We start from the raw sequence: 14,729 nt of genomic DNA on the forward strand, positions 1-14,729 counted from the left end.
ACCCTCCTTTGCATACAACAAAACAATTTTTGTTGAGTACTGCCTGGGCTAATGACACAATCATGAGCTGTGCTCCAGCAATCCCTCACATTTAGATCAGATGCATGCATGACCCTCCAGCCAAGCCTCCTCAGCAAAACACGGTAAGTTGCCAGTACACTGATTCCCAGGTATATATCAAACGGCTAGAATGCAAAACCTGCCAAAAATTTCTTTACCAAACCATGGTAAATAGTACGCTCATCTCAAGGAATCCAACGCGGAGAGTCAGTTAGGCCTTATTTGGTCCCACTCGCCAGCGATTGCTACTACTCCGCCGGGGATGACGATCATTTCCTGGTCATCCAGGCAGCCGTTAGCGTTGGGTTGTGGGAGCCAGGCCCAGCCAGCCGTGCCGCTCGCCGGAGCTATAAAACGCGGCCGCGGGGCAGCGCCTCTCCTCGCACCGCACACAACCATTGCATCCCCTACCTCTCGAGCTCTTCACACTCTCAAGATGTCCGACGCGGATGATCTCCTATCTGTTTTGCGCAAATCTCAACGCGCCATCGTCAACCGTCCGTGGCTATGGGTAGCTACGCCTCGGGGTAGGAGATCTTTTGGCGGATTTGCTACCCCGCGGCATAGGTACCCATCCTATCGAAGCACCGTCGGATGGAACGTCAAGATTCGTGAACCATAACTGTCTTCTGCGGGGACACCTTGATATTGTGTAATTAAACAGTATAAATACGCTGACCTACGCGTTCATTATGTACGGCCATTAACGCCTGATACAGTTAGCGTACAGTACACCCCCGCCCGCCCCGCCCCCCATCTCCCTCCGGCGGCCGAAGTCCGTACCCCCACCCCCTCCCCCTGTAGTAGAAGCTCGCCGACTGCTCCGATATCAAAATCGACCATCTGCAAAAGTTAAATCCAGCTACCCCCCCGAGAATCTCGACAGCAACCGCGGATCTAGTGATGCAGATTCGATACTCCTGATTTAGTTGAGACAATAATCGACGAGACCATTCCAGAAGTAGCGCCTCCTGCAATTTCAAGATTTAATTGCAAAACTCCGCAAGAATACCAGGTTAGTCCACCTCAAACCTACCTGAATCGTGGATCTGTGCGTGCGGGATCAACTCCCCATGATTATTGAAAAAAAGCGTAATCGGCAGCAACCCTTTCAGCGGAAACTGCCCCCCCCCCCCCCCCCCTTTTTTTTTTACATCTTCAAACGAGAAGGGCTAAAAATCAGGTTAGTAGCGGCAAAAAACAGAACAACTACTTGCCAAATCAACTTGCTTCAAACCATATAGTTACCTGATACTGAAAGAACAAGTAATTTATTTTGACTTGCAAGTAGATTTGATTACGATGCAGACAACAGCCGTGTGCTATTAGAGTGCGCATGTAAAAACAATCTCACCTCTTGTTTGATTATCAATGAATTGCTGTTCAGGAACAAGCATGGACTGCTACTCTGAATGCATACTTCGTGATTTCCAACCTTTGGAGGTACGACCTAATACTGATCCTTCCGTCACTCATGGTAGCTCTATCTGTTATTGAATATTTATGAACTGAATATTGCAACTGAATATGTCTGAACATCACAACTGATTATTTCTTAACTGAATATTGCATCTTTGGAGGAACAAACTGTTATATTTTTCTGAACTGAATATTGCAACTATGGTACCGCTATCTGTAATGTGACACCTTCATAATACATACGTAACACACAAAATTAACAAATTTAAGCACTGGATAATACCAATATATACACATGACCAAAAAGCTCAGTGTCCATGAACTAAACTTCTTGTATTTCTTCCCCCGATCCCCCACCCCACTGCCCCCTTCACATGGCCAGCTATTCCCTTCAGAAAAGGCAACCAGTGGTGCAGAACCTGCTCCAGCCCAGTCATCAAGCAAGACAGAAATATCAGTTGCTTCGTCACGCTCTTCCATAAAACAATTGTACGACATTATTTCATCTTTTGATGATCATAAAAAACAGCTCGTACAATCGATCGGATTCGGTGGCCTTCTTATGTTCCCAGCATTGAGGCAAATCAACCGTAGATTTGCAGCATGGATTATGAGCCGAGTAGACCCACTATCTCAAACACTCGTTATTGAACCATCCAAACAGATAAGTTTTAATAAGGATGATGTTGAGCGGGTATTAGGAATACAAAGTCAAGGGAAAAGTGTACTGTCCTTGGGAGCACCGTCAAAGCAACTAGTAAATAAAGTGTCGGACATGTACCTGCAAGGCCGGGACAAGGACAGACGCAGTGTCAAGGTTGCCCAAGATGTAATAGAAAGAAATTACCCCGAAGGAATGACAGAGGCCGATATCAATGCTTTCAAGGTTGCATTTGTGATATATGTAATGTCAACGCTATTGAGCCCGGGATCAAAGCATGACTACATATCAATAGACTATTGGAACGCCTTGTCAGATCCAACGGCAATTACTCGGGCTGCAGGTTTGTTCTGGGGAGACACCGCCCATATATGCTACAACAATTACTCGCCAGATGCAAGCCAAGACAGAAACAGCTAGCAGTGGAAATTGGATTCGGATTCCTCTGGCAAATAGATCTCGGCTACCGTCCTAACCTAATCCTAGGAGCATGGTTGCTCAGTTGCTTTGACCCAGACAAAAAAACCCTCACCCCACAGCCAGGCCAAGAACTACTGATTACAGCTGCAGATGTAGCATCAATATTAGGAGTAAATAGAGGTGGAATGGATGCAAATTCATTCTTGGAATACAACTATGCATCAGCAAGACGAAATCTTGCAGAACTGTTGTCATCTGGGTTCCAGAAAGTCTCTTTATCCTTGACAAGAGCAAAATCAGTACTTCTCTCATTGCACAATGCAGACATATTGACAGAATCAGAGGAAAAGGCTTTCATCGCTGCACTGCTGCTATATTCAGCATCTACAAAAAAAATATTTAGGTGGGGATGTAACGATGCCATAAGTGTCATTACATGTATATGTTACCCCCGCTCGATTACTAAGAGATGCTTATTTCCTATACATATGCGTAGACACATCACAATCTGGAGGAGATCCTATTGTCAAAAGACATATTCTGAGGCAGTAATATCATGACACAGTCCGTGGGGTGTCAGCGAAAATGCTAAATCCCGTGGGGTGTCAGCGAAAATGCTAAATCTAAAGACTACATCTACTTTTCATGTATTATTTATTTATTTTTTTCTTAATTTGTTTCTTAATATGTTTTTGAAGCAATATATCAATCTAGCTGGAAGTTCACGCTGCTGGGACTATAGATGGTCATAGCTTAGTTAACAATCCATACATATCTATGTTTGCTAAATCACATGAATGTCCAGTATGGTTCCATTACAAATCATTCCAATCGCACCTCGTGCTACCAATAAAATTATCAAAAGCACAAAATTCAAACTAGATCACGAAGTAGCTTGATCTTCTTATTCGGAGGATTTTCCTCGGCGGGCCAGTCTTTCGTTAATGGATCACGTGAATCAGCACCACCGTTCTTAGACTTGCGAGCCGACTTTAACCATGCTTGTAGACCAGAACTAGGCGGACGACCTCCCTTCAAAGTTTTCTCAGGGCAAGCTGTAGGCCTTTCAGTTTTCTCACAGCCATCTAGACTTGCAACATTACTATTTTGATGTTCATGCTCAACAACCAGATTCTTCCCCGCCAGAATATCCATGGCCGCCCTAAACCTCTCTTCACCAATGGCATCTGCTCCATTGACAATCTGAAGTGTCTGGAACAACAAAGCCTTTTTCCTAACCTCGTCACTGTCATCTGGCAAGATGGAAGCCATCTGTGTAAGATTCCTATCCACTGCCTCCTTTGTCCATCGCTTAAGTATATTGCCACTGGGTATCTCATGCTTGTTCAAGTGAACCAACACCTGTTACTTAAAAGGTGCAAACAATGATGTAAATCCAAAAATAAAACCAAGCTTCACCGCATTAATGTTACAATATTTCTAAGCAGTAATGAAAAAACTATCAACATGGTCTCATGTATATATATATATATATGTCGTCATAAGTAACTTGCCTTAAGAGAATGACGACACAGCATACCAAGATGCTCATATAGCCCACAGCTGCATTTTATTGATTGATCTCCATCCAATGATACATGAAACTTCTTTTCTACCTCATCTATAGGTCTCCTCGACAGAGCAACAAAATAGGACCCGTCTTCATGAACTGATTCAATGAAGTACCTACCTGACTCAAACAACTCATCATAAAATTTCTCAAACATCGCTCTTGTGTACACAGACTCCGCATGCTCCTCAATAGGTACACCAACCCTAAGCTTCCTGCTTACCTGGAAAACAAAAAACATCATAAATAGAGATATACTATGATATATTAAATATACACAACCATGAGATTTTACTGATTTACCATCTTTGATGCATGTTGCTCTCGGCCTTCCTGGAAGGTGCGATCAACTAAAAACTCATTAAACTTGCTAACAAACAAGTGCATTGGAGCTGCTTTTTGAATATACTGCTTAATCATATGGTTAGCACTTTCACTTCTTTGCGTACTCGTCATCCCAGCGCAAAAAACACCCATAAAATACGGTTTTGCCCACTTTTCCTTATGCTTAAAGAGCCTTTTCATATACCTGCTTTTGGAAAGCTTATGATTTTTAACTAGAAGATGCCAACGAGCCTCAAACTTATCCTTATCAGTCTCATTAGTGATAATATCATAGAACTCCCTCTTGAATTTCTTACTTTTCGAACACACCTTCCCTAGTTTCTTCTTTGCACTTTTCAATACATGCCATCTGCACCACCTATGCCTAGTGTTGGGCAAAACCACCCTGATAGCTTTGGCCATAGCAGCACATTGATCTACACATAATAAAGTACTCTTAACCCAAAATGCTGATTACCAAAACAAAAAAGTACACAACTCTAGATTGAATTAGTAAATACTATAACAAAATTCAAAGCTACCCACCTGTTAACATTGTCTTTGGATGAACATTACCCATCAATTCAATGAAGTTTGAGAAAGCCCACTCAAAATCCTCTGATGTCTCATTTGTAAGCAATACACCTCCAAATATGATGGATTGAAAGTGATTATTGACACCAACAAACAACCCAAAAGGCAGGCTGTATAAGTTAGTCCTGTATGTCGTGTCAAATGTAATAGCATCACCAAAGTACTTATAATCATCCTTGTTTTTCCCAGTACACCAAAGCATCGACCTTACAGTACCACCATCATCTAGCTTGAACCTAACAGACATGTGAGGGTCCCTTGATTTCATATCATCAAGTACTTTCAACGTTTTACCAATATCATCATTCATATTTTCGCGAGATAATTTCGCGCACAAGGCTCTAATTGTCTCCTTCCGTAAATTCTGAGATGGATTTGAATTGGATGAATTCAATATGCTACACACCCTACCAATGCTTACATTATTCTCCCTGAGTTTCTTGATATAATGCTTCATACTATGATCAATGCTATTATGAGAGTTCCACTGTTTTTTTTCCACATAACCTTCGGACAATTTGTGATTGTGCACATCACAAATTCTGCTAACATACCATCCATGATCGCTGGTGCGTAACAACCTTATCATTGCCTTGCAACCAGTCCGAACTGATGCAGCATTGCTTTGTCTATCAAAACCCTACGTACATAACAATAATAGAGTCAGCCAAAACAAAAAAAAACTACCATTACTTACTAAAATACAACTTATATGGGCTCATAACACACACAACTAAAATTGCAAACTAATATTGTAATATACTGCAATAACGTCATTAATCAACTAATAATCCTAAACATTGATAAAAACATACATACTAAGTATCTGACAAGGTAACAAAAAGCAAAATAGAATGAGCAAACCTCGCATGAACAAACGATATCCTGCCTTGTTGTATACCCATTCCTATTCTTGTTACTCCTGCCGTAACGTATCCCAAATCCAATTTCCCAAGAGTAAAGATTGTAGAATTCTCTAGCTTCTTCACAACTATTAAAAGTTGTTCCTTCATAAGGATAAAATATAGCGGTACCATCAGCCTTGCATCCTCGTTTAAGCGCTGCTGTAAGAGCACTCTCTTCACTGTAAGCTACACGTGCGCTTGGGCCATCCCTAGCTGCATTCCTGTAGAATGCCAGTGTATACAACAGTAATTACTATAGGATCCATCTCGAGCCTGATAATTAAGATGGCCCAGCGCGTACAAACGAGCAACAAAAAAAGCATTTAGCATCTATAATTCCAAACTGCTTACCGTCTACTTCTAACCGGAAGTTTGATTGGATTGGCCGCGGTGGTGTCGCAACCAACTGAAGCTCCACAGCTCCCCCGATTAATATCTGTTGCATTAGATTGAGAGGAATCGGATCTCACGGCAACTTCCTCCCCCTCAACCGAAGGCAAACTAGTGAGATTCCATTGCTCCTCCTGCCTATTTCTTTGTTGAGCAGGATACTCTGCTGTCCGCGACCCCTCTGACGGATGGATAACGCCTGCATCCTCGCCGAATCGATTGCGAATCGCGGCTGCGACAGTTAAATCACAACGTGCTTCATATGGAAGATCAAACATTCTTCTGCACCCTCGAATCCTCCCGCTATCAGCTGATCCCTCCCCGCCCACCTCCTCGCCGCAAGCGAATTGCTACAGGAAATTGCACTTCGACGGATAAAAAGGAAGAAGAAGGCACTGTAGACTAAAATATCTGCTACAGTAAGTCGGTCTCACATCCCTACACGCACCCTCAGCTCTCCTGCCTGGGGTCCAACCGTATCCGTGTTGACTTCTACGTATTCGAGCTTCTAACCCGCGCAGCTTATCTGCTAAAATATGATCTCCTATCTGTTTTGCGCAAATCTCAACGCGCCATCGTCAACCGTCCGTGGCTATGGGTAGCTACGCCTCGGGGTAGGAGATCTTTTGGGTCAAGATGTCGTGGTTCGGGCACCACCACCACCAGCCGGCTCCCGCGGCGTCGGGCCCCAACCAGGTGTTCAAGATCTTCTGCCGCGCCAACGACAACTACTGCCTCGCCGTCCGCGACGGCGCCGTCGTGCTCGCCCCGGCCAACCCCAAGGACATCCACCAGCACTGGTACAAGGACATGCGCTTCAGCACCAGGGTCAAGGACGAGGAGGGCATGCCGGCCTTCGCGCTCGTCAACAAGGCCACCGGGCTCGCCATCAAGCACTCGCTGGGCCAGTCCCACCCGGTATGTATTTTGTCAGGTCTTGATTGATTGCCATCAGCATCAGGAGACTGATTGCTGCAATGGCGTTGCATGCTGCAGGTGAAGCTGGTGCCCTTCAACCCCGAGGAGGAGGACGCGTCGGTGCTGTGGACGGAGAGCAAGGACGTCGGCAAGGGCTTCCGCTGCATCCGCATGGTGAACAACACCCGCCTCGGCTTCGACGCTTTCCACGGCGACAAGGACCACGGCGGCGTGCACGACGGCACCACCGTCGTGCTCTGGGAGTGGTGCAAGGGCGAGAACCAGAGCTGGAAGATCCTGCCCTGGGGCCCCGAGGCGGACTCCCCCGCGGCGGGGCCCGGCAACGCGTCCGTCGGCGGCGTCCCCGTGCACACCGTGCGCATCTTCTGCAAGGCCGGCGAGGACTACAGCCTCACGGCGCGCAACGGCACCGCGTGCCTGGCGCCCACCAACCCCAGGGACGAGTACCAGCACTGGATCAAGGACATGAGGCACAGCAACCGGGTCCGGGACGAGGAGGGCTACCCGGCCTTCGCGCTCGTCAACAAGGTCACCGGCGAGGCCATCAAGCACTCCACCGGCCAGGGCCACCCGGTCAAGCTGGTGCCCTACAACCCGGACTACCAGGACGAGTCCGTGCTCTGGACGGAGAGCCGCGACGTCGGCAGCGGCTTCCGCTGCCTGCGCATGGTCAACAACATCTACCTCAACTTCGACGCCTTCCACGGCGACAAGGCCCACGGCGGCGTCCACGACGGCACCGAGATCGTGCTCTGGAAGTGGTGCGAGGGAGACAACCAGCGCTGGAAGATCCTCCCATGGTGTAAGTGCCCATCTGACCTGCACGAATCTGACGAGAACTGTCTTCGCCGAACTGTACTGTACTGTACAACCATGCCATTGATGGCCTGCCTTACATCCTTCGATGAATTCTGACTGATGTTTTTTCAATCGTTGCTTGCGTTTGCAGAGATGGTGACGGAGGAACCTTCTGGATTGAAAGGAGATGCTGCTACCTAATAATAAATGATTTCTGCAGCGTTCGAATAAAATAAAACCGTGGATTTCAGAGTGGTATTTGCGTCAGACCGTCAGTCACAGTGTGAGCCTGGTCTTACCATGTGAGGAGGAGCAGGGCCTCTGAACCTGCATTGCGATGTAATGAAATCCTTGTGGCTTTCTTTCGGTTCCCGGCGCCTGTACTCTGAACTCTGTATCGCATTTTGCTTACCTGCTTTGATCCTGTTTTACCAACCTTTGCGCCTTTCCTGTGATGAATGAATCGCGAAACTTTTTCCTTTCTTTGGAACAACGGACGCCTGTGCAAGAAACTCTACTTGATCGACGACACGACGGCAAGAAGAGAAGGCGAAGAAAAAATAAATTTACAAACTCAAATTGCACGGATTGACTCAAGAAACAATCAACCGAGGAACATCTAGCGGATTTTTTTACTCCCCCCTCAACGAGTTACGCGCATCAGTGTTGGAACATGTCTCGTGTAGAGGGATCGGGCCTTTTTTTCTCGAAAAATTCTTGCACTTTGGTTGATGAACCTCTACTTTCATTCTGATTTTTTTTTTTGGTTTGCGCAATGAACAAAGCTGGCTGGATGGGATCGGCCATTTTCTTATGATCGAAACAAGTTTTACCACCTCAACTTGTCATTCTGAGTCTTTGTCCACTTAACATTTTTTTTAGTATTGTTTTAGCCTTGTATGTTTACCAACTGGTCCTTTCAAAAATAAAAAGAAAAGGTTTACATACTGGAATCAGCACCGAGTAGAGAGGGAGAACTGGACAAACTGGGCCTTGGCTTTCTTTTGAGGTGAAAGTTGGGCCTTCGTGTTGGAATCACCAATGCAGCCGAGTTGTTGGCAATCGAATAGAATCCAGTAGAAAATTTGTCATCGAGTCTCTGTGGATTTAACATTTTTTTAATACTCTTGTAGCCTTTGTGGACAGTAACGAGTATGTATCGCTCGCGCTACATTTTTTAGATCCATTGCCTGAAAGACAGTTTGCGGGCCGGTGAGATTAATTTCAGCTCAATAACACTTTCGTTGCTCCACACTGTGGTTTTTTATGTTGATTTTTCATTGCATTTTTTATTAACCAATCCTGCTCCTGCATGTGAACGTTGACACACACTACTTCACATTGCATTTTACTAGTTTTCTCTAATTTATTTTTTATTTCTTTTCCTTGAGCTACTATGTATTTATTATTTATTTATTTTTCTCTTTCCCTCTTTTCATTGTAAATCTCATATACAATCAAATGTTCCGTGATGTTCCTTAACCTATTTGTTCGCTTTGTAGATTAAATTCTTTTGTGACGTTGATCTATTTGTTCACGATATTTAATATTTTGTTTGTTGTACATTATTATTTATTTATTGCTTTTATTTTTTATTCATCTTGTTGAATTATTTATTCCCAGAATTTAAAATTAATTATTTAGTGGTCATTTCATGTAGGTAAATCGGGCCTTCATGTTGAGCTGGGGTACATTGGCCCAATCGAACCGAGTTGTTGGAAATCGAATAGAATGAAATGAATCCAGTAGAAAATTTACGGCCTCGTCGTCGTCTGCGGTGGGCCTTGGCGTTCTTTTGAGGGGAAAACTGGGCCTTCATGCTGGGCCACTATTTGCTCAAGTTTGTTTTTGCAGACCTTGGCCTTCCTTGATGCGAAACAACTCAACTACGAAATGTAGACGCGAAATGGTATGTAACCTAGTGGTTATGTTATAAAAGCCTCAGTATACCTTAGTTTCTAGGTTTAACGGCGTTGTATTTTCTGGAGGCGACGTTCTGTCGGTGGTGACTTCGTCAATTTTAAAGATTTGCCGGCTCAGTCTTCGAAGATATTTACAGTGCTAGAGTTTGTGTGTGCGTTAGAGTGTCCGAATTGCACTGTGAAATTAATTAAAAAAGCTGCAAAATGTACACAGCGCAACATTGCTTGTCGCCGATCCAGAAGGTGCGTAACCAGAACAAAGTTGATAACGATTCGTGTTCATCATCATCAACGAAAAATAAATATTCGAATTCGCTGCTTAATTAATTATATTTGGATTTGGATTCCCTTTCATTTGTTATTAGCCGTCCGTTCGTCTTTCAGCCAGCATTATTACGTACGTTTTTATCTTCTGCTTAATTAGGCACAACGTACGCATTGGTTGAGCAATATGCAATATTCTCCGGCTGCCTGCTGCCTCCTCGTGGACGCCATAACTTTTCTATCGTGGCCACAGCTAGCGCAAGGATAGATTCTTGCCGAAACGACTAGAAAGAAAATGGAATCACGCACGCAAAGCAGCAGCAATCGGCTAAGCTAGTGCCGCATGCATGGCATCTATCTATCTATCTATCTATCTATCTATCTATCTATCTATCTATCTATCTATCTATCTATCTATCTATCTATCATCCATCCATCCATCCTTGCTGCTGATGTGGATGCACGCACCCTAGCTATCACCGATCACCTGGCTAGCTGCTACCACCTGGCCTATAAATCCCCCGTCGCCATGGTGCGCATTGCCGTGTGAGGGTCAGAGCTCAGAGGAACCACACGCAGACAAATAACCACCAGCAGGTAACATGGACGTGTACGGTGGTGAGCGCTACTATGGCAGTTACGGCGGCGCCGGCGGCCTGGCCACGCCCGGGTACGCGCCGCCGGTTCCGTACGGCATGTCGCAGGTGAACATCGAGGGGCACGGGTGCGGGCGTCCGCTTCCGCCGCAGCCGACGGTGAAGGTGTACTGCCGCGCCAACCCCAACTACGCCCTGACGATCCGCAACGGCAAGGTGGTGCTGGCGCCGGCGAACCCCAAGGACGACTACCAGCACTGGATCAAGGACATGCGGTGGAGCACGAGCGTCAAGGACGAGGAGGGGTACCCGGCCTTCGCGCTGGTGAACAAGGCCACCGGGGAGGCCATCAAGCACTCGCTGGGGCAGTCCCACCCGGTGCGCCTGGTGCCCTACAACCCCGACTTCCTGGACGAGTCGGTGCTCTGGACGGAGAGCCGCGACGTCGGCAACGGCTTCCGCTGCGTCCGCATGGTCAACAACATCTACCTCAACTTGGACGCCCTCCACGGCGACAAGTGGCACGGCGGCGTCCGCGACGGCACCGAGATCGTGCTCTGGAAGTGGTGCGAGGGAGACAACCAGCGCTGGAAGATCCAGCCATACTACTGATGATGATCGATCGACAAGCTACTTAATTAGCAGACTCGATCAGATGATCAGCAGCAGCAACACACATGATGCATCGTCACGTACGACTACATACGAACGAACTGCTGGATCAGATCTTAATAAAATGAATAAATAAATTGAGCCTTGTCCTGCTGCCTGCATGCATATAGAATTACAGATAGATAAAGCAGGAGACAAGAGCTTAATTACTTTACTTATGGTCATGTATGCATATGGTTGCAGCTGTGTATGTGTAATAATAAGTTGCAATACTTACCTACAGTATATAAACAGTATATACATATCGTGCGAAATACATAAAAACATTGTGATTAACTCGGACGGGCTGGGACTTGGTTCCAACTGCGGCCAACCCAATGAACGGGCAGCTATATATTGCCTAACAAAACAAGGCCCAAAGTTTCTTTTCGCCCCGGCCCATCTATCTCGCTTTGTTCCCTTTTTTTTTGGGGTCAGTTGGATCCATGCCACTACAATTTCACGATTTTTGATTTCATGTTGAAATCGATGCCATTGAGTGGCATGATTTTCAACGTGAAACCCAATTTCACGGAGTTGTGGTGGCATGAATCGAATTTTCCCTTTTTTTTTAGGGAGTGCCGGAATATCATCTGTTAAACTGCGCAGCAGTGACTGGTGAGTGTGCCTGCTGGTGGCGCGCACACCGCCGCACCGGCGAGCTAGTTGGCCGCGGCGCCTCCCATTCGACCGGCCGTCCACGAGTCAAAGCATGGCATGGCAGTAGGGCAGGGCCTGAGGCTCAAAACGCGGAGCAATCCGCGCATCAACCGGAGGACAAAAATAATTACTATAGCAATGGCGATGTATAGAATACTGTAGCAAAATACTGTAGCATGAGCGCTGTTTTATACTGCAGCGCGGAAACTGTTCATCTAGATCTAGTCGTTGATCTTGCAATAGACGGCTCTCAAGTCTACAGTGCTCGGTGAATTGCCTTCAGTAAGTCACTGAATCTCAATCCGCACCAACCTGCCCGGTAGTCCAAACCCAGTTGATAGGTGGTTAGAGAGAATCTGAATCCACAGTTGATAGGTGGCCCAAAGTTGTTCAGAAGATAGTGGACATGTTGGTGTGCTTCTCCAATTATTTATTATCTTATTATTTGGCCAACAAACGGAGTCTCCACGGTCGCACTCAAAGCCTAAAAATTCTCATGTTAATCGGAGAAAATAGAAAAATAAAAAATACCCACCACTCCCATTATGATAAAAATTAGCCTAAAATACCCTTGTGCCTAATTAAAAATCACCCACCAATACCATTATAAAAAATTAAATATAAAATATCATTTAGCTATGTATCAGTTATAAACATACAATTAATAGAAATTAAAGCTAACAACAATCAATCAAAATAAAATAAAAATAATAAAAATAATATAATATTATTAAAGCTCAACAATCAAATTGTTATTATAGGTAGATTATATTTGAATTGTTTTAACCAATAATAAGATAATTTACAATAATGAGCAGGGTGATGTATGGTAAAAATAGTACAATTTTAAGTAAGAATACAATGACATGCGAATTTTTAAATTTTCAATACTAGCCGCGCAAATGCGCGGGCTATACGCCTAGTTCTTTTTAGACAAAAATACAAAGCTTCTTCCGTTGTGTTGATCGTCTCTTTTATTTGATGTTTCTAGGCACATACAGGATTTGTAGTAAGAACAGCAGCAGATAAGGAGGATTCCACGTTGATGGCCCGGCCGATGTTTAGTTAAGATGAATGGCAGCTCACCCAAACAAATAGGGCGGGCCCTAAACAAACACGGCCTTCCTTCTCAGAAGGTTTCAGGTCGGCCCATCTCCGTTGGGAGTTGGCGTGCACCGGCATGCAGCACGACGTCCACGATCGAGTCAAACAATGTGGCACGGCGGCTGTCGCGGTGTTCCATTATATTCCAACCAAGAATTCTGCCATGCGTCCCCCGGCGGCCAGGGTCGGTGCGTGTCTGGAATCCCGGAGCGATCAGCAGGATCTTTGTCTGAAGCACACGTACACACGTCCTCCCCCAGCGATCGATCTGGAGTAGATGTTCAGAGGCAAGATCCACGGTTTTACGGGCTCTTGCTAGCTTAACCGCTTTCCAGGGCGCACGAGCACACACGGCCATGCTACTGTCAAAAATAATGCTACATTACCTTGATGACTACTCACGAGTCACGACGACTCAATACTCACTAGCCTGTCGTCTCGTCATCATCTTCTTCTCCTTGCCTTCTCGAATTGCTTGTCAGCCTGTCTTCTATTCTGTACAGTAATTACGTTGTCCGATCCTTTCACACATCTTTCCCTTTTTTTAAATCTTACAGTAAAAGAGTAAAAAGAAAGGAACCCATGTATAGGCCGGCCACCAACTACTAGCCTAGCTCTAGCATATGGTGTCACCGATATGCCACATCTAAAATAGGTGCAGTCACTACTACAGGACTGGTCATAGCAAACGGGCTATCACCAATGGTTCAAAACGAACAGGCGGTGATGCCTCATGACCGGCGGTGATGTCCATCATCACCGCCGGTTCGTAACACGAACCGGCGGTGATGAGGTCACCGACCATCACCGCCGGTTCCAGCCACGAACCGGCGGTGATTAGGCTGTACAGTACAAAATTCAAACCCCTTCTTCCTCCCGTCCTCAGATCTAGCCCACTGCAGTTCCCACCTCCCGCCGCCTCCTCAGCCCCAGCCGGCTCTCGCTCCAACTCCCGCCCTCGCCGACCGTCGTGGCTGACCCCGCCCGCCGCCTTCGCTCGCAAGCCCGACCACCCCGCAGCCGCCGCCGCCACGGGTGCGCCGGCGGCCGTCGCGCACGCGAGGGGCCCCTTAGCGGCGTCGTGGCTGCCGCCGCCAGCCGCCTTCGCGCGTAGGTCCGGGCCCTGTGACAGAACCGCCCAAATTAAACCGACTTAAGTGCGCTAACTATCATCTTAATGGTTAATCAAGTTACTGTGCACTTAAAACGGTGCAATCCGGACGTCTGTCGGTTTAAGGATCGAAAAACACTGGAAGTCTCGCACGAAGACGAGCACAGATGATTACAAGCAGACAAAGATCTCAAGGTTAAATTACAAAGCGGAGTTTTACACACAAGTTTACGTAAAATATCAGAGTTCAAAATGCAGCGGAAACTAATTAGAAGTTGAGTTTAGAAAAACAACGATTACTACGATGACGTGAGGACGTCACATCGAGCCCACCGATGTGA

General features: G+C 45.9%; 2 protein-coding genes across 2 annotated transcripts; one reads left to right on the plus strand and one right to left on the minus strand.

Annotated features, from left to right (window-relative positions):
* Positions 1-337: 337 nt before the first annotated feature.
* On the plus strand, positions 338-11,778 carry LOC120662973 (ricin B-like lectin R40G2). Its single transcript, XM_039942014.1, has 4 exons — positions 338-496; positions 6,980-7,261; positions 7,340-8,084; positions 10,855-11,778. Exons 2-4 carry the CDS (start codon positions 6,980-6,982, stop codon positions 11,472-11,474), a joined length of 1,647 nt encoding a protein of 548 aa, XP_039797948.1. The 5' UTR covers positions 338-496; the 3' UTR covers positions 11,475-11,778.
* On the minus strand, positions 2,814-6,940 carry LOC120662201 (protein FAR1-RELATED SEQUENCE 12-like). The gene is made up of 6 exons (XM_039941331.1): positions 6,305-6,940; positions 5,913-6,174; positions 5,001-5,688; positions 4,434-4,891; positions 4,075-4,353; positions 2,814-3,922 (listed from the first exon to the last, which is right to left on the minus strand). The coding sequence occupies exons 1-6, from the start codon at positions 6,619-6,621 to the stop codon at positions 3,434-3,436; spliced, it is 2,493 nt and encodes an 830-aa protein (XP_039797265.1). The 5' UTR covers positions 6,622-6,940; the 3' UTR covers positions 2,814-3,433.
* Positions 11,779-14,729: the final 2,951 nt, after the last annotated feature.

Source organism: Panicum virgatum, chromosome 2N (genome assembly GCF_016808335.1).
Source record: "Panicum virgatum strain AP13 chromosome 2N, P.virgatum_v5, whole genome shotgun sequence".
Lineage (NCBI taxonomy): Eukaryota > Viridiplantae > Streptophyta > Magnoliopsida > Poales > Poaceae > Panicum > Panicum virgatum.

What these genes read in the sequence shown, in the direction of transcription:
- LOC120662973 (XM_039942014.1), top strand. Translation starts at nt 6,980, where the DNA reads ATGTCGTGGTTCGGGCACCACCACCACCAGCCGGCTCCCGCGGCGTCG. An exon ending in CGCTGGGCCAGTCCCACCCG is followed by an intron (nt 7,262 to 7,339) that starts GTATGTATTTTG and finishes TGCATGCTGCAG; the next exon opens with GTGAAGCTGGTGCCCTTCAA. An exon ending in CTGGAAGATCCTCCCATGGT is followed by an intron (nt 8,085 to 10,854) that starts GTAAGTGCCCAT and finishes CAGACAAATAAC; the next exon opens with CACCAGCAGGTAACATGGAC.
- LOC120662201 (XM_039941331.1), bottom strand. Translation starts at nt 6,621, where the DNA reads ATGTTTGATCTTCCATATGAAGCACGTTGTGATTTAACTGTCGCAGCC. An exon ending in ATATCGTTTGTTCATGCGAG is followed by an intron (nt 5,689 to 5,912) that starts GTTTGCTCATTC and finishes TTATGTACGTAG; the next exon opens with GGTTTTGATAGACAAAGCAA. An exon ending in AGCAACATGCATCAAAGATG is followed by an intron (nt 4,354 to 4,433) that starts GTAAATCAGTAA and finishes TTTGTTTTCCAG; the next exon opens with GTAAGCAGGAAGCTTAGGGT.